Raw genomic sequence first — 22,537 nt, forward strand, 5'->3', positions numbered from 1 at the left:
AGAACCATCACAACCAATAGAGACGTCCTACACTGATCATTGAATTATCCGCAATCTGATGTTTTACCATGCAACACATACACATTTACATAATACATTGACAAATAATTAAAAAAAAACCAGTGAGGCCTTTAAGAACCATGACAACTAACTGAAACATTCTATAGTGATTATAGAATTTGCAATCTGACGTCTTAACATGGATCACATACAATATAATATTTGGCAAATAATGAGGAATATATATACATACAGTGATCTCTAAAGTTACATCCAAAATTAAACCTGAATATGAAATAGCTAACTCCATCATGTATTTGTTTGGACAAAATGTTTTTCTGCTTTCAGACCTGCGCAAGCTTTAGGAATATGACAAACAAGCTTTCTTTTGCATCACTGACATTTGCACATCCTCTAGTTTTGGTAACTAAAAAAAAAAAATTCTGGAATAAAAAAAAAAAAAACAACTAATTGCTCTTCTGGATATTGTCTGTTCATATTGTCTCATCTTCACCAAACCAGCAAGAAGTGCTGGTTGTATCTCTGTGTATTCTTGCATCATTCTTGTCACTGAAAAGGCCAATGTTACCATCCATTCAGCCATCATGGTTTGGTGATTCTGAAAAACTCAGGAAAACAGAAAGGATTGCCCCCCTTCCTCTTTTCACACACAAACGTTTTCAGCGTATCCGGAGTTTCCTCTGAAAACACTGGGCACATTACAAGTAAATGAACATTGAATGGGATGAAAGCCCATTACCAAAGCATCACTTAAGTTTAAGGTGTAGCACCTCTAAATGCTGTGGGGAGAAGCATTACATGTTAAAATTCAGCAGTTAACTCTACTCTTTTTTTTTTGGTGTTACTTATAGTAGAAATAACCCATTATTCTGCCTTTACTAGTGTGTGTGTGTAAACTTGCTTTACCGATAGCTAACAGTCTCCAATAAAGAACCAGGAAGAGTCTTGCTCTTTTAGTGTGTTTTACTGGAAGGACTATGAAACTGTAACATACAGAAACAAAGAATATTACAATCTCAATAGGGTGAATAGACAATGCAAATGTAAAATAAGTATTTAGAATTAACTAAAACCCTCAAAACGATCTCATTAGCAAGCAATTAGCATGATGCTAATATACATGGAAAATGCCACAGGGAAGCTAACAGTAATAACACCACATATTGTCTTACAAATTACAAATAGAAAACATGCAAAAATGACTAAATTTGGTATCTAATTTGGTATCTATTTTAGGGGCCAAAATATTAGTTTACAGACTTTAACACTCTGGAGTATGACTTGCTGTAGGAATGTTAGGAGAATAACTGAACTACGGTAGCTTTGTGTGGACAAAATACAAGAAACTCAAAACACAAATTACTGCCCTCTTGAGGGAAGAGTTCACTCCCTGCCTGGTATACTGCTATAACACTAAACAGGTAAACATTACTGCCTAGCATTTGTTCTTTAGCACTCCACCTCTTGTCCGGCAGATACTGATGTTCCATGGTCCAAACATGTCCACTCTGACGTGTAAAAGGAGGAGTTTGGATGAGATGAACAGCTGGAATGTCTGCCATCTTTTGTTGTTGTACATTTCCTCTTAACCTGCGGCAGGTTGTGCATTTGTTGAGAACATTTGTCACCAACCTTTTTCCTCCAAGGATCCACAGTCCAGCAGACCTGTTGGCTCCTTCTGTGAAGTGTCTACCTTGGTGCAATCTGTTCGTGGTAGAACTGAACCAGCAAAGCGCCAATGTAATGCTTCTTTGGAATAACGATGGGCTGGCTTTTTCTTGAGTTATTTCAGCAGAAGTCACGTGTCCTCCTACTCACACCAGTCCTTCTTCATCCAAAAACACATTGAGATTCTTCAGTGGACTGTGTTTTAGTATGTCCTCTCTTCTGTTTAAAGTGTTTATTTCCTTTCAAATGTCTCGCCTTGAACAGTTCGTACAATAACTAACTTTGTTTGTGTTAGAGCGTCCATCTTTGATACATTTGAGTCAGGAGCTTTTGAGATAGATCTGACCTTTTCAATGAGTTTGACGTTTCCAACTGGAGAAGCGCTCAAACCTGTGTGAGCCGAGCGATTTTGTCACAGTTGTGGTTGCAAATGTTGAGACTTGTAGGCGGACTTCAATGACTGTGGCAGGTTCAACAAGTTGAAAGCTGTTTGGTTGCACAGGACACTCTCCATCACTTTTCCTCAAGAAATCAGGACCAGTAAACCAATAGGTAGAACTAAGTAGTGAAGCTGGCACATGTCGTGTTCCATGGTGGGCAGGATTGATTTCCGTGCTCACAAAGTTCCACTGACTGGGTTCAGATGACTTTCTGATGCGAGCAACATGGTTGGCGACATAGACATAGAACCTTCGGCTGGTGTTGTTGATGTAGCTTAAGACTACTCGGCTGTCAATGTAGTATTTCACTTTGTGTTCATATAGTAGCATATAGTAGCATGTCTGCCAGCTCAACTGCCAGAACTGACGCATATAGCTCCAAGCGAGGTACTGTGTGGATTTGTCTAGGAGTTAATTTGGACTTGCCCATGCAGAAGCCTACAGTGCCTTGCAAAAGTATTGACCCCCCTTGGCATTTTTCCTATTTTGTTGTCTTACAACCTGGAATTAAAATGGATTTTTTGGGGGTTTGTATCATTTGATTTACACAACATGCCTACCACTTTGAAGATGCAAAATATTTTATATTGTAAAACAAACAAGAAATAAGAAAAAAAACCTGAAAACTTGACCGTGCATAACTATTTACCCCCCCCCCCCAAGTCAATACTTTGTAGAGCCACCTTTTACAGCAATTACAGCTGCAAGCCTCTTGGGGTATGTACCTATAAGCTTGGCACATCTAACCACTGGGATTTTTGTCCATTCTTTAAAGCAAAACTGCTCCAGCTCCTTCAAGTTGGATGGGTTCCGCTGGTGTACAGCAATCTTTAGGTCATACCACAGATTCTTAATTGGATTGAGGTCTGGGCTTTGACTAGGCCATTTAAATGTTTCCTCTTAAACCACTCGAGTGTTGCTTTAGCATTATGCTTAGGGTCATTGTCCTGCTGGAAGGTGAACCTCTGTCCCAGTCTTAAATCTCTGGAAGACTGAAACAGGTTTCCCTCAAGAATTTCCCTGTATTTAGCGCCATCCATCATTCCTTCAATTCTGACCAGTTTCCCAGTCCATGCTGATGAAAAACATGGTGTTCTCAGGGTGATGAGAGGTGTTGGGTTTGCGCCAGACATAGCGTTTTCCTCGATGGGCAAAAAGCTCAATTTTAGTCTCATCTGACCAGAGTACCTTCTTCCATATGTTTGGGGAGTCTCCCACATGCCTTTTGGCGTACACCAAACGTGTTTGCTTATTTTTTCTTTAAACAATGGCTTTTTTCTGGCCACTCTTCCGTAAAGCCCAGCTCTGTGGAGTGTACGGCTTAAAGTGGTCTTATGGACAGATACTCCAATCTTCGCTGTGGAGCTTTGCAGCTCCTTTAGAGTTATCTTTGGTCTCTTTGTTGCCTCTCTGATTAATGCCCTCCTTGCCTGGTCCGTGAGTTTTGGTGGGCGGCCCTCTCTTGCCAGGTTTGTTGTGGTGCCATATTCTTTCCATTTTTTAATAATGGCTTTAATGGTGCTCCGTGGGATGTTCAAAGTTTTGGATATTTTTTTATAACCCAACCCTGATCTGTACTTCTCCACAACTTTGTCCCTGACCTGTTTGGCATGCTCCTTGGTCTTCATGGTGCCGCTTGCTTGGTGGTGCCCCTTGCTTAATGGTGTTGCAGACTCTGGGGCCTTTCAGAACAGGTGTATATATATACTGAGATCATGTGACACTTAGATTGCACACAGGTGGACTTTATTTAAGTAATTACCTGACTTCTGAAGGTAATTGGTTGCACCAGATCTTATTTAGAGGCTTAATAGCAAAGGGGGTGAATACATATGCACGCACCACTTTTCCGTTATTTCTTTTTTAGAATTTTTTGGAACAAGTTATTTTTTTTATTTCACTTCACCAATTTGGACTATTTTGTGTATGTCCATTACATGAAATCCAAATAAAAATCAATTTTAAATCCAAGTTGTAAGGCAACAAAATAGGAAAAACGCCAAGTGGGGTCAATACTTTTGCAAGGCACTGTACGTGGATGTGACCTTCGGTGTCTATGGTTTGAAGGTATGCAACTGCTGATATGGCTGATATAGAAGCGTCTGCAAAGACACACAGCTCTCTTTGACAGGTAGATTACAGTGATGTGTTCACATACTGTCTAGGGATTTGTAGTTTCTCAAGGTCAATAAGTGAGTTATACCACGATTTCCATTGTGCCTCTTTTTCTGCTGACAGTGGAGTGTCCATTCACAGTTCTCTGAGCACAATTCTCTGATGAGAGCCTTGCCTTGCATGATAATGGGGGCTGCAAACCCAAGGGGATCATACAAGCTGTTAACAGCAGAAAGAATGCCCCTTCTTGTAAATGGCTTGTCTTCTCTTGACATGAGGAAGGTGAAACAGTCATTTGCAAATCCCAGTTAAGCCCTAAACTTCTCTGTAAGGGCAGGGGCCCCTGCACCAAGGTCAAGGTTTTTCAGTTCCTTTGCACGTTCTTCAGATTGAAACACTTCCATTACATTTGGGCTGTTGGAGGCTATTTTGTGCAAGCAAATGTTAGAGTCTGCAAGCATTTCCTTGGTGCTTTTCAGAGTTTGTATAGCACTGGCATCTAAAGGAAAGGAAGCCAGTCCGTCATCAACGTAAAAGTTTTTAAGAACAAACTGTTTGGCCTCGTCACTGTACTCATCTTGTGTAGCCAGAGCCGCCCTATATTGCTATGGTGGGAGACGGACTATTTCCAAACACGTGTACAGTCATCCTGTATTCTCTGATGACCTTTGTGGGATCATTATCTTCGTACCTCAGGAAACGCACAGTCGCAGTGGTCCTTACGAATGACAAAACAATAGAACATTTGCTCTATGTCCGCAGTGATTGCCACAGGTTCTTTGCGGAAACACAAAAGGACCCCAATAAGTGTGTGTTCATGTCTGGGCCGCTCAACAAAACATCGTTCAGAGACGTGTCTTCGTGAGTGGCACTAGAGTCAAACACTACACGCATCTGTTTAGGTTTGCGAGGATGGTAGACGCCAAAAAACGGTAGGTACCAACACTCTTGGTCTTTGTCGGTTGGCAGGACGGGTTCTGCATGTCCTGACTTAAACATATTCTGCATAAAGTTCAAGAAATGTTCTTTCATGTGGGGCTTTTTGTCAACCACGCGACGCAGCGAACTGAGACGTTTGACTGTTTGGTCTCAGTTGTTGGGTAGTCTGTGCCTGTTTGTTTTCAAGGGTAGTGGCGCCACCCAGCTGTTGGACTCGTCCATAAACATTTGCTCATCAATGATCACCAGGAAGAGTTCATCCTCCACTGACATGGCAGGTTTGTCTTCATGTGGGGTTCTCATGAACAATTTCAGTCGTTTTCATCTATGTCAATCAAGCTGGTCATGTTCAAAGAGTTAAATGGGGAGTCAGTGCTCAGGACCTTTTCTTTGACATAGAATGAGTTGGGGCAAGAGTCCAAAAGAGATGTGCTTCCGTTGCTCAACACTGTTGTGTGATAAACGAGGTCGAGGCGCTGGGCATACGGAGCATTGTGGGGGCCATTGTAGACTCTGACCTTGTGCATTCGTGATATATCTCGTCCAAGGAGGACCAGTATTGAAGCATTAGGGTCCAAATCTGGAATCTTGTCTGCCAGATGCTTGAGGTGAGTGTTGTGTATTGAGTCCTCCGGTGTTGGGATCTCAGACTGATCATCTGGGAGCATGTTGCACTCGATTAATGTGGAACACTAGTGTTGGCGTGCCCTTGTCTCACTTACACCTGAGCAGGTTTTCAACGTGTAAACTTTGGGGCCTGTGTTAACGTTAAAAATCTCAAAGAATTCTGTCTTTCCTAAAGACCTATTGCATAGGCTTTCACTGCATTTTCTTTCTAAAATGACAACATTTGGTATCTAATGGAAGCTAAGATCACTATGAAACAAATACTTACAGACAGATATTTTTAGGGGCCAAAATATTAGTTTACAGACTTTAACACTCTGGAGTATGACTTGCTGTAGGAATGTTAGGAGAATAACTAAACTACGGTAGCTCTGCGTGGACAAAACACAAGAAACTCAAAACACAAATAACTCTTCCCCAAGGGGGCAGTACACCCATACAATTCCACCTTGAGAGATTGGTTTAACTAAATACACATTAGTCTACATATATGTTTGTTACATGTGTAACTTATAGCAGATGTTTCCATAAGAACAACTGCAGAGATTGTAATTTTAATAGTATAAACCTAATTTCAAAGTTGCTTGAAACAAAATACTACTTGGACATTACAGGAGTCTTTTTGGGACCGAAATGCATAAAATGCATAAAAAGTCGTTAACCAAGGCAACATTAGCAAACAGAGTTTTTACTCTTAGGGGACAGCTAACCATTTTACTACAGACCCCATAGCCTTATTGAATACTACTGTGAGTTCACATATAGTTTCTTTTAAATGCACAGTTACCTGATCTGGGTTATCAGAATGTGTATTTCTTCGCCGAAGGAAATAGGTTGGTAGACGTCCATTTCCTAAAGACCAGCATTTGTGGACTATGTGGCCAATTTTTGGCAAAGGGAACAAAATTTACTTTGCTTATCTTGCAACTTCGATTGCTCCCATTCATCTATTTTATCCCAATTATCTGACATCAGTCCTAACACTCCAAGCAGTCCCTGTTTCCTTTTTAACTTATTTGCAGTTCTGCCGTTTACTTTCTGAGTTAAGGCTCCAGACAAGGTGTGTCAGGATCTCCCGGGCACTCTGCGCGCACTTCTGGTTTCGCGGCAAGCACTTCCGGTTCTGCGGTGAGCACGGTGGATATCTTGCCGTTTTTCCCGCACCTCCCAGTATTTAAGGACAACCAGACTTTAGCTCAGGGCCAGATTATCTTACCGGCTACATAGCTACTGAGATTTCTTTTGCCACCCTGCTTGCTCTGGTTCCTGATCCTGTACCTGTTCTGCACTGCCTCTGCCCTGATTTCAACTCTGGACTGTTTGTGGTTTGTGATTCTGCTCTGCCCTTTATTGTTCTGTTTGCCGGTTTATGGATTTTTTTGGACTGTTTTTTGGATTTGTTTTTTTTCTTCTCTGCATCGCCCTGTTTGCCTGTGTTTTCGACCCTGGACTGTTTTTGGACTTTGTTTTTGCCTTTGCCCTATTGCTAATCTTATTAAAACCTGTTTTCTAAATACCCCTGTGTGCATCCTGTATTTGGGTCCTCCCATTCACTCACCTAGCCCTGCACCTGTGTTCCCTGACAAGGTGTCTGACTCTGACCAGAGTCCCTGGTCCAAGCAGTCCCTGTTTCCTTTTTAACTTATTTGCAGTTCTGTCGTTTACTTTCTGAGTTAAGGCTCCAGACAAGGTGTGTCAGGATCTTCCGGGCACTCTGCGCGCACTTCTGGTTTCGTGGCAAGCACTTCCGGTTCTGCGGTGAGCACTTCCGGGCCAGTGGCCATCTTGCTGTTTTTCCCGCGCCTCCCAGTATTTAAGGACAACCAAGACTTTAGCTCAGGGCCAGATTATCTTACCGGCTACATAGCTACTGAGATTTCTTTTGCCACCCTGCTTGCTCTGGTTCCTGATCCTGTACCTGTTCTGCACTGCCTCTGCCCTGATTTTAACTCTGGACTGTTTGTGGTTTGTGATTCTGCTCTGCCCTTCATTGTTCTGTTTGCCGGTTTGTGGATTTTTTTGGACTGTTTTTTGGATTTGGTTTTTTTCTTCTCTGCATCGCCCTGTTTGCCTGTGTTTTCGACCCTGGATTGTTTTTGGACTTTGTTTTTACCTTTGCACTATTGCTAATCCTATTAAAACCTGTTTTCTAAATACCCCAGTGTGCATCCTGCATTTGGGTCCTCCCATTCACTCACCTAGCCCTGCACCTGTGTTCCCTGACAAGGTGTCTGACTCTGACCAGAGTCGAGACTATTGGCTCCTCCTCTCCTTCATTTACTGTCACAGTCGTAGTGACGTGAATTGGTATTATGGGAAATCTAACTGTATAGTCGGAGCATTCACTTTTGAGTGACTGAGAATCTCTCTCAACCCTTATCACTGTCTTTCTGCAAATTAAATATTTCTGGAACTCGGTTTTACAATGCAAAACTACCAACCTTTTACTGGGATTTTCCTCAGTTGTGCCATTCTTTATCAGAAACTGACAGGCAGCCTTAAATTCCTCCAAATCGTTAAACAAGGTTTCAACAGATGATTTGAGCATAACAGTTTTTAGAAATGTGATCTCTTTCTGCAATCTGTCCTTTTATTCTTTCCATATTGTTTCACAGACTTATTAATTTTTGTATAAATGTCTCCGATACTGACTCTAGAATTAAGCTGCTTATTTTTAAACTGTTTTAAACTCTACAGAGCCACTGTGCACCGCGCTCTTTAAATTATCACCAATTTCACTCTTTCTTTAGAAACTTAATAATAATCCCATAGGAAGTTTAAATTTCTTTAGAAACTTTTAAACTTAAGCACTTTGCTTCAGTTACTTTAGAAACAATTCAATTCCAATACAACTCTGCCACCACACTACATCAGAGTGATTCAGTTTTGTTAGAATCTTACACAGAAATATACAGAACTGCTTATACTGAATAAACAAAATCCTTAAATGCCCTTAAAATTTTTCTTTTCTAGATTTTTTAAAACGAGGGGTTTCCCTGAACTAAAATAAAAGCATAGAAGAAAGAAACTGTTTTTCTTACCTTTCCCCACTTTTTATTTTTTTGGAAATCCCTTGCTGGGTGGCTCAGCAATGTAAGAAAATATTATGGACAACCTAAGGCAGGCTTCACCACCACTGGTGTAAGGATGGTCAGATCTGTTCATGGTGCCAGACCCCGAGAACTGCCATGCAACTTCATGAGGCCAGACCCCGAGAACTACCATGCAACAAAACAATAAACCTTCTAATCTGAGTAGAGGATCTCTTTGATCTGAGGAGAGAAAGCCATTTGTTCAGCTGCCCAGTCACCCATCCTTGAGCCCCCCTCTTTCCCCTTCTGGGGAGATGGCTGGATCATGGAAAGGTGACTGAGAAGGTCCCGGAATTCAAGCTACTTTACTTGCATAATATAATAACTACAATTTAGAAATGTATACATTTTACCTTCACATGTTTAGTATCATTTTAAAGGTCTCAGTGTGATTGGAAATATGATCTCATTTCCATATCAGTAGAACAGACCTCAGGTTTGGAGAAATTCTGTCCTACTGACATAAGGGTTGCCCCGGAGAAGAACCTTACCAGGTGGTCTAGGTGACATTTGGTTTTTAGGTCACCAAAGAAAGGGTGTGCAAAGCTTTTATTACTTTGAATTTACAAGTGTTTACGATGGTTTGGGTATTTAAGGAAGTTTGGCAAAACACTCCGGGAAGCATTCGATAGTCAGAACTTCCCACACAGTCTCTGTGTGTCTCTATTGCCAGGTATAGTGATTCTTTAACATTTCCTTAGTAAACTGTATTGCTAAAATTTTTAGTTTAATGCTGATCATGTTATACAACTTTTTCTATTATTTGTTTTATATGTGACATTTGTTTATTGATTATTACCTGGCAAATAAATATAAAATTCTTTATTAACTGTGAAATTTCCTGAAATCATTTATATCTAGTTGATTATGTAGTCTGGCGTTACCGCAAATCTGTGACCAGGATAGTACAAACTGAAGGCTCATAAACGGATGGATTAATGTAACAAAGTGCAATCTATTTAAGTAATCTTTTACAGCCACGCAAGAAGGACTAACACGCAGCATACCTTCACCCACACTAGTGGATTCCGTCATTTGGCCATTGGGTGGGCACCCTACACTGGGCACCTGCCTATGACAGGAGTTGTAATCTGTGTAAAGGGAGTGGATGTGATGCTTCAGTTCAAATAGCATCACAGGCGGTCTGTAAGAATTTACAGTCTGCCACAACCCAGATTCCACCCACACTATATAAAAATGAGCTCATTCACAAATGGCTTAAATTTCACAAAAGTGGTTATGTAGTTTGATGTAGAATTTCAGTTGTATTAATCTTAATCATAGTTTCAATTTAGTCTGGAAGAGCCAGCAAGCTATCAAGGACTATCTCTAACCAAAAGGTGTCTGAGACCATGATTATCATTTAAACAATACCCTAACCTGACCTGCTGGGGGGGCCATTACAACAGTGACCTCTGGCTTGATCAACCAGCCATGTGTTCCTCTATTCATTTCCTACACTTAATTTACATTTAAAAGCTAACTCCTATCCACACTTCAAAGGGAAAACAATATAAAATATCTGGGCAGAGCTTGTTGTTCTTTCTGACTCCGATGAACCCAAAGTGCTTCATGTATTTTGTTACTGCTATGCTGTTATAAACTTCTTCATTACAGTCATTGCTGTCTTCATAATTTTTTCTTAAAACACATACTTGATAAAATGGCAGGTTTTTAAAATGTAAAAAATGAGACCTAAATATATAATTTCAGAAATTTTTACAAAATGTGCCCTTTAATCTGTACAACCCAATAAAAACCAAACTAAAATCTTAAAAAAAAAAAAAATTAAAATTATTAAACTAAAATAATGTGGTTACATTAATATGCACACCCTTAGACTAATACTTTGTTGAAACACCTTTTAATTTTATTACAGCATTCAGTCTTTTTGGGTATGTATCAGCATGGCACATTTTGAGTTGACTTGACCTTTTGCCCACTCTCGTTCTAAATCTGTCAGATTGTGAAGGCATCTCCTGTGCACAGCCATCTTTAGATAATTCCACAGATTTTTTCCACACTTTTCAGACAGATTCAGGTCTGGGCTCTGGCTGGGCCATTCCAACACTTTAATCTTCTTCTGGTGAAAACATTCTTTTGTTGAATTTGATGTATGATTTGGGTCATTGTTGTGCTGAACATTCTAACATTTAACATTCTAGCAGAAGCTTGAAGGTTTTGTGCCAACTTTGATTGGTATTTGAAACTCTTCATAATTCCCTCTGACTTGATAAAGGCTCCAGTTCCAGCTGAAGAAAAATAGCCCCAAAGCATGATGCCGCCTCCACCATGCTTCACTGTGGGTATGGTGTTCTTTTGATGTGCAGTGTGCCAAACATGCCTTTTGGAATTATGGCCAACTCATGTTTCAACCTTGGTTTCATACGACCATAAGACATTTTCACACATTTTCACACTTTTCAGAGACTTCAAATATGTTTTTGCAGAATTTAGCTTTGCTTGGATGTTTTTCTTCATAAGAAAAGGCTTTTCTTTTGCCAGCCTACCTAATAGCCCAGACATATGAAGTATGCAGGAGATTGTTGTCACATGTACTACACAGCCAGTACTTTACCAGTTTTCTCCATCTTTTGTTGTGTGTTGAGTCCGGGTTGTACAGATTAGTCATACAGTTTGTGACGGTGTGTGTGGTGACGGGTGTGTGTGACGGGTGTGTGGTCATCCACAATGCTGTTGGAGATTGTGGAGATTGTCAAGATCACCAAATTCCTTGGTGTTCACTTGGCGGATAATCTCACCTGTTCACTTAACACCAGCTCCATCACCAAGAAAGCCCAGCAGCATCTCTACTTCCTGAGAAGGCTGAGGAAAGCTCATCTGCCTCCCCCCCATCCTGACCATGTTCTACAGAGGAACCATTGAGAGCATCCTGAGCAGCTGCATCACTGCCTGGTTTGGGAACTGCACCGTCTCGGTCCGCAAGACCCTACAGAGGATAATGAGGACAGCTGAGAAGATCATCGGCGTCTCTCTCCCCTCTATTATGCACATTTACACCACACGCTGCATCCGCAAAGCAAACAGCATTGTGGATGACCACACACACCCATCACACACACACTTTTCACTCTCCTGCCATCAGGAAAACGGTTCTGAAGCATTCGGGCCGCCACATTGAGACTGTGCAACAGCTTTTTCCCGCAAGCCATTAGGCTCCTAAATACACAGAACTGAAAGGAAAAACACACACACACACACACACACACACACACACACACACACACATTCAAATGTGTGTTATCAAACTGTACAACCTGGATTTAACACTTAACACACACTGATCACTCATCTCAATCCATTCCACTATCAACTATTTATTATTATTTATACTTGACTGTACTACACTCTTTAACTGCTGTTTTTTGCACCTTTCACTGTTACTGTTTACATGCGTCTTTTGCACCTTCGACTATATTACATTTTACCACACTGTTTACATGCTGTTTTTGCACCTCTTGGCTGCTGCTGTATTTTTGCACTACATTGTGTTTCTTATATTCACTCCCGGGTATAGTTTCTACAGTTCACAGTACTGTATAATCAAGTATACAGTAGGTTTACTGGTAGGTTTGTGTCTTGTCTTGTAATGTCTGTCTGTACTGTTTGTTGCCTGCACTGTTTGCACCAAGTTGCACTCGATGCACTTTATGTAGCTTGTGTTGTGTTGTAGATTTATGTTGTTGTTTAGTGTACCACCAGGGATCCGGAGGAACGTTGTCTCGTTTTTACTGTGTACTGTGTACCACTGTGTATAGTAGAAATGACAATAAAAAGCCTCTTGACTTGACATGTCAAGTCAAGTCAAGTCAAGTTTATTTGTATAGCGCTTTTCACAACAGACATTGTCTCAAAGCAGCTTTACACAAATCAACAGTGATGGTGAATGGTGTGAATTTGTCCCTGATGAGCAAGCCGTGGCGACTGTGGCAAGGAAAAACTCCCTTAGATGTTATGAGGAAGAAACCTTGAGAGGAACCAGACTCAAAAAGGGAACCCATCCTCATCTGGGTGACATCAAGAGTTTGATCATAAATCTTTCAACAATAAAGAACACTGGACAGTGAGAACTAACATGATTACTGGAGTATAAGATTATAAGTGATGGTCTTTCTGCAGTCTTATACAGTCTATATGGTTAGTATGTCCCAGTTAGTGCATTTAAAGCAATCCTGGAGAGCAGACATGGATCCTGCTGGCCAGGTCCTCACCTGCTTTCGAGCTGGTCTTGAACACCTGCTGAGTGGTCTGTATGCTGGGATCAGCATAACAGAGATGTGGTCTGATTACCCAATGTGGGGGCGGGGTTTCGCCCGGTAAGCACCCCGGATGTTTGTGGAAACAACAACCAGCGTGTTTTCTCCTTTGGTTGCAAAGTCCACATTCTGATGATATTTAGGAAGCAAATCAAGTCAAGTCAAGTTCATTTCTATAGCGCTTTTCACAACAGACATTGTCTCAAAGCAGCTTTACAGAAATCAACAGTCAAGGTGAATGGTGTGTATTTATCCCTGATGAGCAAGCCGTAGCGACTGTGGCAAAACTCCCTTAGATGTTATGAGGAAGAAACCTTGAGAGGAACCAGATTTAAAAGAGGGAACCCATCCTCATTTGGGTGACATCAAGAGTTGGATCATAAATCTTTCAACAATACAGAACACTGGAGAGTGAGAACTAACATGAGCACTGGAGTGTGTGATTATAAGTAATGTTCTTTCTACAGTCTTATACAGTCTTTATGGTTATAAAAAACTAGGAGCTACTGAGCAACTCATAAAATAGCTCAACATTTGTGATCATCACAGGTCCAGCACCAGGTTCTCCATTCCAGAGCCTTTAAACACTCCAGGAGGTCCAATGTCAGAACTCCACACATGAAGTGGGATCCCATTGGCACTGGTACGTCCCTAGATGGTTCGGGATGTTTGCGAGTTCGGCATCTATTTTTTTAAAGGTCCATAATCTTCATGAGGTGAGACGTGACTGGAGCTGGCCAAACCTCAGGATGCCTCGGGATGGGGAGAGAAAGAGAAGCAGTGGAGAGAAATTAGCGTAGCTGCTGTTCATGATATTAACAGCACAAGTTGATAATGTGCATGTGAATCAGATGTTCTGGAGCACAAGGTTATGATGTGAGACGTATGTTATGTGTAGGCTTTGCTAAAAAGATACGTTTTTAATCTGCACTTAAACTGGGAGAGTGTGTCTGAGCCCCGACCACTGTCAGAAAGACTATTCCAAAGTTTAGGAGCTAAATGTGAGAATGATCTACCGCCTTTAGTGAACTTTGCTATTCTAGGAACTACTAGAAGTCCAGAGTTTTGAGATCTCAGGGAGCGTGACTGATTGTAGCGTGTTAAAAGATTGGATAGATACATGGAAGCTAAACCATTGTGTTTTGTAAGTAAGTAGTAGTATTTAGTAGTCGATTCAAAACTTCAAAACAGGTAGCCAGTGTAGTGACGATAAGATTGGGGTTATATGATCATATTTTCTTGACCTTGTGAGAACTCTGGCTGCCGCATTCTGAACTAACTGAAGCTTGTTTATTAATGATGCAGGACATCCACCTAGTAGTGCATTACATGGATGAGCTTCTCTGCATCAGATATAGATAACATGTTTCTTAGCTTAGAAAGATTTCTAAGGTGAAAGAAGGCTGTTTTTGTAACTTAGTTGATATGATTTTTGAAAGAGTTGCTGTCTAAAATAACCCCTAGGTCTTTTACCATAGTAGTTACAGAACTAGTAGTTACAGAACAACTGTCTTAATGCCGGTTGAAATGCTGGAGCTTCTGTGGACTGTTTTTTGGGTCAATGAGCAAAATCTTATCAGAATTTAATAGTAGAAAGTTATGGGTCATCCAATCTCTTATTTCTTTAACACACTCAGTTATCCGAGCTATATCGCCTGGTTTTGATGAGATATATAGCTGGGTATCATCAGCATAACAGTGGAATCTAATTCTATGTCTTCTAATAATATTTCCCAAAGGAAGCATGTATATTGTGAAAAGCAGGGGTCCTAGAACTGAACCTTGTGGCACGCCATAGTTTATTAGCATTAACCTGGATAGCTCACCATGTAAGTCTACGAAATGGTAACGATCGGACAGGTAGGATTTAAACCAGCCTGTCCCTGAATGCCAATATAATTTTGTAAGCGATCTAGGAGGAGATCATGATCTATAGTGCAGCACTAAGATCTAGTAAAACGAACAGCGAGATGAAGCCTTGGTCTGAAGCTAAAAACAGGTCATTGGTGATTTTAACTAGAGCAGTTTCTGTGCTATGATGGGGCCTAAAACCTGACTGAAACTTTTCAAAGATATTATTCTCTTGTAAGTGGGAACATAACTGGACAGCATCAATCTTTTCTAAAATCGTAGACATAAATGGGAGATTTTAAATGGGTCTGTAATTTGATAGCATGTTTGGATCCAAATTAGGTTTCTTAATGAGGGGCTTAATAACTGCTAACTTGAGGAATTTAGGGACATGACCTAAAGATAGTGAGGAGGTAATAATATTGAGAAGAGGCTCACCAGCTGTATGTAACACTTCCTTCCATAGATTAGTTGGAATGGGATCTAACTGACATGTTGTTGATTTAGCTTTGGTAATAACATCATACAGCTCTTCCTGTCCTGTACATGTAAAGCAGTGTAGTTGTAGGTAAGATTGTGTCAGGAGATGCTGTCAGAGGTTGGACTGCCACAATTGTTTTTCTAATGCTATCAATTTTTTCAGTGAAGCAATTCATAAAGTCTTCACTACTAAACTGTGATGGAACACATTTTTTAGATACCTGATTTGTAGTTAATTTAGCTACTGTACTAAAAGGAACCTGGGATTGTTTTTGTTGTTTTCTATGAGTTTGCTCAGGTGTTCAGCTCTAGCAGCTTTTAGCGCCTGTCTGTAGCTGAGCATACTGTCTTTATACGCAATTCTAAATACCTCCAATTTAGTTTTCCTCCATTTTCTCTCCAGAATACGGGCTGTTCTTTTGAGGGCATGCGTATGACTATTATACCAAGGTGTAGGTGTTTTTTCTTTAACCTTTTTTAACCGGACGGGAGCAACAGTGTCTAGTGATGTGCTAGTGAGGATACAGTCTATGTTGTTAGCCATTTCAACAAGATTATTAGCAGTTATGGGTTTAGTGAGAAATCAGGCAGGTTATTTATGAATCTGTCCTTAGTGGTCGGAACAATAGTCCTACCACGTAGATAACGTGGTAAAACAGGGCTAATCTGCTCTACTGGTAGTGTGTACAGTATGAGATAATGGTCTATGATGTCATCACTCTGGGGTAAAATATGTATATAAGTGACGTCTGCTCCGTGGGATATTATTAAGTCTAGTGTGTGGTTAAAATGATGAGTTGGTTCGGTGACGTTTTGTTTAAACCCAAAATAGTTTAATAAGTCAACAAATGATAATCCTAGAGCATCGTTTACATCAGGGGTGTAAAACTCAAATTCACAGTGGGCCAAAATTAAAAACCTGGGACGAAGTCGCGGGCCAAACTCAATATTTATTGAAAATTTGACTGCAATCTTCTCTCTATGTGTAATGTTGAACCGTTTCATATGGAAACAAACTTTATTTTTGCATAAACATGGAATCTAAAACAACCAAAGTTTAATATTATAAACACATGAGAAATTAAATTTGAAATAAAACACACATCAATGATATTTCTTATGTGTCTCTCGCGCTTTCATTTTTTTTTATATATATATATATATATATATATATATATATATATATATATATATATATATATATATATATATATATGGCCCAGAAGTGCATTTTCGGTTTTCGGCCGAAAGACTTTGATCACCGAAAAAACACGGCCGAAACAGTTTGTTGTGATGACGCAAACAGAAACCGTGGCCCGCACGTGCATGTCTAAAACAACATGTCTGCGGTGTGGACGTATTTCAGTATATCTGAGAAAGACCCACGGATAGCGATTTGCAAACATGTAATGCCGAAATTTTGTCTGCAAAGACTTTCTCCTTGTCGGGTTTAATTTATCACCTGAAATCCAAACATCCCGATCATTTCATTTCGGTGCATCCCTAATGTATATATATACACACACACACATACAGTGGAACCCACTTATCTCGACCTCGGTTAACTCGACAACCCTATTAAGTCGACGTTTTTGAAGTGGAACCGCCAAATTCTTGCTTTGAATAAGCATTTTTTAATCGGTTATGTCGCCGAACCCTAATATCTCAAACACAAGGGGGGAAAAATTTACCATTTAACGTCGGTTATCTCGGTGCAGCCGCAGAAGAACTCACGAAAGTGGCGAAAAAAACAAGCCTTACAGATGCTACAGGTGTTGTATTGTATACTGGTGAATCTCTGCTGTTAGTTAGTGCACATATGCCTTTTGTTGTTGAATGTTATGCGATGAACGGGAGGCGAAAGTAGAAGCGCGGCGCTGAACAGCACACGGGAGAATGTGGGATAATCAGCAAAAGCATAGAATGAACAACGCCAGGATCGGAGGGGGGGGGAATCCGCGATGCGCTTTGGGAAGAAAAGCGCAGCTGTTGAGAGAGTGCTGGTGGGAAGGCACGTACCGGGATACGCATGAGCGAGAACAACGACCGCCGTAAACCAACATATACCAATAATAACAGACGGTGAGAGTGTGGAAGTATAAATAGGAGCTGGTGATGATGCTAAACGAGCACCATATGTGCGCGATTGAAGCCGAGAGCTTTAGAGAAAGCGGCCAAGAAAGCACCTGCTACACCGAAGGGGGCGCAGCCGGTGGATTCCTGACAGTTAACAAACGTATGTATTTTTATAGCATGCCTTCATCAAACAAATCGCGGCAACGCTGTTGTGTAAAAAACCCTCCAAAAACACGTACATGCACACTCATTTATTAACGCACATCATGTACATAAAGAAATTTCAAGCACGTTAATATATTGCCGCCATATTGATTTTCGTTTATCTCGATCATCGGTTATCTCGATGCTTTTTGGCAACCCCCTAGGACATGAACATAACCGGGTTCCACTGTGTGTGTGTGTGTGTGTGTATATTTTATATATTATATATATATATATATATATATATATATATATATACACACACATATATATATATATATATATATATATATATATATATATATATATATATATATATATATATATATAAAATTCCTTTTAATGTAAAACTTTTCACAGGCCAACAACAAAACAACCAAAAATAATAGTTTCCTTCAATTAAAAAAAAAATAAAATAAATCTTTTAACCATTAACAGTCCATGCCTTGAAGTAGGAAAAGTGCATAAAGACAACCTTCATTCAAGCTTAGTTTTTACACTCTGATTGGTTGAAGCCAGATACCAGGTATCATGTCTGGGTTTAGGCTCTGAGATGAGAAAATCCTCAGGATTGAGTAAATATGTTCATCAGTGAGACTCCTGAGTGGTGTTTTGTTCATCTTCATTAAAGAGAACAGTTACACACAGATATGTGCTGCTGAACATAGAGAGGATTTGAGCAGCTTGGGCATGGAGTTGGAGCAGTGTGTCGGGGAGGAAACATGGAAACTGTGCAGCACACACAGAGTCGTACTTTGACTTGAGCGTGTCACTAAACTGGAGTTCAATCAGCTCCATTTGGAGGTTGGTTGGTGCGCGTTCCACGCCAACCAAAAACGGATTACTGAGCAGTTCAAATCTACATTTCATACGGTGGCCAGAGTGAGAGATAGTAGGGGTTTTCTATATATGTCTGAAAGTACAATTTTAAGAACGAGCACTTCCAACGATTTAAAGATGAATCCTAATCTCTGACTAACATTAAGAGAGGCACTATAAATGGTTGCTACACCACCCCCACAACCAGTCTGACGGGGCTCATGCTTATAAACATATGCTGATTGTGTCGACTCGTTTAGACCCATATAATCATCTGGTTTAATCCAGGTCTCAGTGAGACAGAGTGCATCGAGATTATTTTCTGTGATCATCTCATTTACAATGAGTGCTTTGGGTGCAAGTGATCTAATGTTTAAAAGACCAAACTTTAGAACTTTTTTGTGCTTGCTTATCTGGCATTTTTCAGTTTTAACTGCAGTAAGATTATTTCTTGATCTTGTGTATTTAATTCTTGGTTTTACTACACGAGGAATAGATACGGTTTCTATAAACTGGGCTGTGTGTGTACTTGTAACTATTTGTTTTGTTGTAAAAGTGTTCTCAGTCGTAAATTGCCTGAAAGCAAAGTCCTGAAATTTGCATGTGTAGCAACTACGTCACCCCTTCGAAGCGAATTTGAAGGAGAAAAACACTGTTTAGAGCATGGGCCCAAAAACGAAACCCTTCAGATGCCTAAGGTACAAAAATATATTACAAAATAAGACAGAAAATAATATACATAAACACAAACATGAAATAATTGATACCAGTAGCTCATCCAGAATTTGTCCCAGCTCGCAAAGAATTTAACAGCCAGCTCAAATCTCTCACTATGATCACAGCTTTCGTTGCATGTGGCAAACCTTTAGGCTTGGGGGTACATCCCTCTTACATTATACACTCAAAAGGAAATAGCCACGATTCAAATAATACACGCTCAAAACATAACCCTTCACTCATAGCTACTAAAGAAACACGGCAAACTTAAATCTCATACACAAAGGGATGCACACACGCACACAAAAGACAAGCACCATGATTTAAGCTGGCGACATAAGGCTGGGAAGGGATCATCAATAGAAATAAAAGTGAAAGAATACAAAAAAACAAAGCCCTGGCCAACCGGACTCGTACACAAACAATTCACACGATACACGTGCTGCCACCATGCAGCACACTCCTGAGACCGGCCAACCAGGGAACCAAACAAAAACAACACGGGAGAAACAGCAATTGACAAATCTAAAACAGAAAAACAAAAATTAACAATACATCACATGCTTTAAAACACTGCACATTTAAAACCATGGTTACCAACTGCACACACTTATTTAATTAAAATATTAAATAATTTACCTTCCTTGGCAGATAGCAGATATAACAATCAGTTGATGTTCCAGCAATTATCCAGGTCTGAATCAAAACACATTCCCAAAGAGAAATACAAATAAGACCTTTCATGCCATCTTATTTAAACAAATAAGACAAAGCCCATATATTTACCTACACCAGCAACTGTCAACATACACAGTCAGCATTACTCAATCTATCTGCATCTAAATAAACAAAAACAATTTTCCCATAAAATCAAAATAAATCCCTCTAAATAAACAAACTAAAATAACAAACTTGGCCTACCTCCTCTAGGGCGACCATATCCTATGTGCTTCCAAAACAGGGCCCACATTTCGAGGCCTCTTGCTCAGTGCCTGCTTAAAAAGTCCTGGGATTATTAGCCAACCACACCCCCACTGGTAGGCAGTTGCCTGGCTACACATGGTTTAAATCTCCGGTGACGACAACCTAACCGTCAGGGTGTGTTTTGTAGTTCGCTAATGGTTCCGTAGAGTATGCTGAGCGATTCCTTAGCATTATCACTAGGTGGTATGTACACTCCAAGCACAATAGCGGTGGTGAATTCCTGGGGTAAATAAAAAGGTCTACATCTCACAACAATATAGTGAACACAGAGATGCAGCAGTGTCTGTATTCACGCCGAGTAGCTTGTTGGAGTCGGATGTAGTCCAATTTGTTCCGAGGTCGCGTAGCTTTTGCCGCAGATCATCATTTATTGTGTTATTGGGGTTGTTTCTGATTTATTTGAGTGTTTGGTGGTGGTACACACAAACACCAGTTGCGCCGATGTCCATATGTTGCTCCGATGTCCGTATGTTGCTTGTACACGCTAATGCACGCTAATGTACACACTTGTACACGCTAATGCAATCACAATTTTTTTTTTTTAATAAAATAATTTTTTTTTTTTTTAAGGATTTCTTTGTTTTTCAATTTAGTTGTACAGGTTATAGGTCACATTAAACGTGGAAAAAGTTCTGACATGATTTCTTGGTCAATTTTTGTTACATCACAAAAACATGGCATTTAAACAGGGGTGTGTAGACATTTTATATCCACTGTAGTAATCATGATGTCCTAGCTCAAATCTATCAGTGTCCCTTAGTAGCATTTTTACCTTCCCCAGCTTTGTTTGATGGCTTTTACAAACCTAAATATTTTTTTTATTTTTATGCAATGGCAAATTTATTTTGAAAGTCTGGTGGCTCCAAAGCCTGAGGGGAGTCAATGGCTCATATCTGAGGCTGATTAGGTGCTTGCCAGCCAGATGTTGACAAGGTGGCCCTCAAAGACAAATTTTAGCTAGAGGGTGAAGAGTCCACCCAAGACCTTCTTTTACCAGGGTGTGATGGTGCAGCCTTCCCCCATGACCTGCTCATGCCAGGATGGCCACCTCCACAGACCTGTTCACTCAATATTATACTCTGCACTTGCATCTATTTCTGCCATCATGCATACATTGCATGACAATAGACTGAGCAAAGTAATTGTTGTTGCTTGTAAAAGAAATTAACAAACTCGGTGAAGTAATCATGTATAGAGTTACCCATGTTTGCTTCCTGTCAAAAAGAGGATAGAATGGTGAATTTACAAAGTGTGTAACACTAAGACAAGACTTTTTTTTCTGCTATTCATGTGGTCTTAAAAGTATAGCCTGCTAAACATGTATAAATAAATAACTAATGGCTAATAATTATACACTCATTAAGATCACTCTGAAAAGTAGCATGCATTGATGCAAGTCATATAAAGGGTCACTGAACGCATTACTGAACAAATATGAACAAATCCTTTTGGTAAACAAAATAAAAAATTTGGTCACTAGGTGAATTGGAATAACCATCGCTAGATGTGACAAGCACATGTTCTCAAAGCGAAGTTATATAAGACTTGTTAATTTAACATGTGACTCAAATATTTTAAAGGTCAAGGACTTTCCCATAGAAAAAACAGTAAAAAATAAGTCAGTAAAATGAATTTACCTTGCTTGGTAAACTGTCTAAACTTTTAAAAGTGCATACTCATTTTGTTTATAGGTCTTAAAAAAATAAATAAATAAATAAATAAATAAATAAATAATAAGAAGAATATAGCCTGTTTAAGTATTTCAATAATTCTGTTGTTTTTTGTGATCTGATAGTAACAGCTCATTATTAGACTTAACTATGTGCACATTTTGTTTAATTTATTATTTAAATGACTTTTGCTTGTGCCCCCCTGTGCCCTCTGGTGGTGTTCACATGATGCCATTCGAAACAGTAGTGAAAGATCTTCCTCTACCTGTGTAAGTGTGTGTACATTTAAACATTGCTATGTGAACTGGTACTTATATTTACATTTGTGATATTTGGTAGTGGTACTCCAATGAGACCTGACTCACTTTTAATCTAATTTGGACAAATTATAAAAATTGTATACAGTATTTTTTGCTCAGTGGAGTATACAGGTAGTCCCCAAGTTATAATGGCAATGCTTTTTGATGACTGAATCATAACTTAAAAAATAAGTTGAGACATGGCCTAGCCTAACCAGGAGTTTTAAAGTATGACTATTATTATTTGCTAGTATGCTG

General features: G+C 39.8%; 1 protein-coding gene and 1 long non-coding RNA gene across 5 annotated transcripts in view; one reads left to right on the top strand and one right to left on the bottom strand.

Annotated features, from left to right (window-relative positions):
- Nucleotides 1–22,537, top strand: part of si:dkeyp-117b11.1 (B-cell linker protein) — a 111,488-nt gene that overhangs the window by 35,394 nt on the left and 53,557 nt on the right. For 3 of the 4 annotated variants that reach the window (XM_046870603.1, XM_046870605.1, XM_046870606.1), the window contains exon 11: nt 22,225–22,249. In XM_046870603.1, the coding sequence (XP_046726559.1) occupies nt 22,225–22,249 (25 nt within the window). The remainder of the gene's footprint in view (nt 1–22,224; nt 22,250–22,537) is intronic. The other variant, XM_046870604.1, reaches the window with a different exon arrangement.
- Nucleotides 19,080–20,940, bottom strand: LOC124399588. The gene is made up of 3 exons (XR_006928257.1): nt 20,113–20,940; nt 19,966–20,022; nt 19,080–19,851 (listed from the first exon to the last, which is right to left on the bottom strand). It is a non-coding gene; the product is annotated as an uncharacterized LOC124399588 (long non-coding RNA).

Source organism: Silurus meridionalis, chromosome 17 (genome assembly GCF_014805685.1).
Source record: "Silurus meridionalis isolate SWU-2019-XX chromosome 17, ASM1480568v1, whole genome shotgun sequence".
NCBI lineage: Eukaryota > Metazoa > Chordata > Actinopteri > Siluriformes > Siluridae > Silurus > Silurus meridionalis.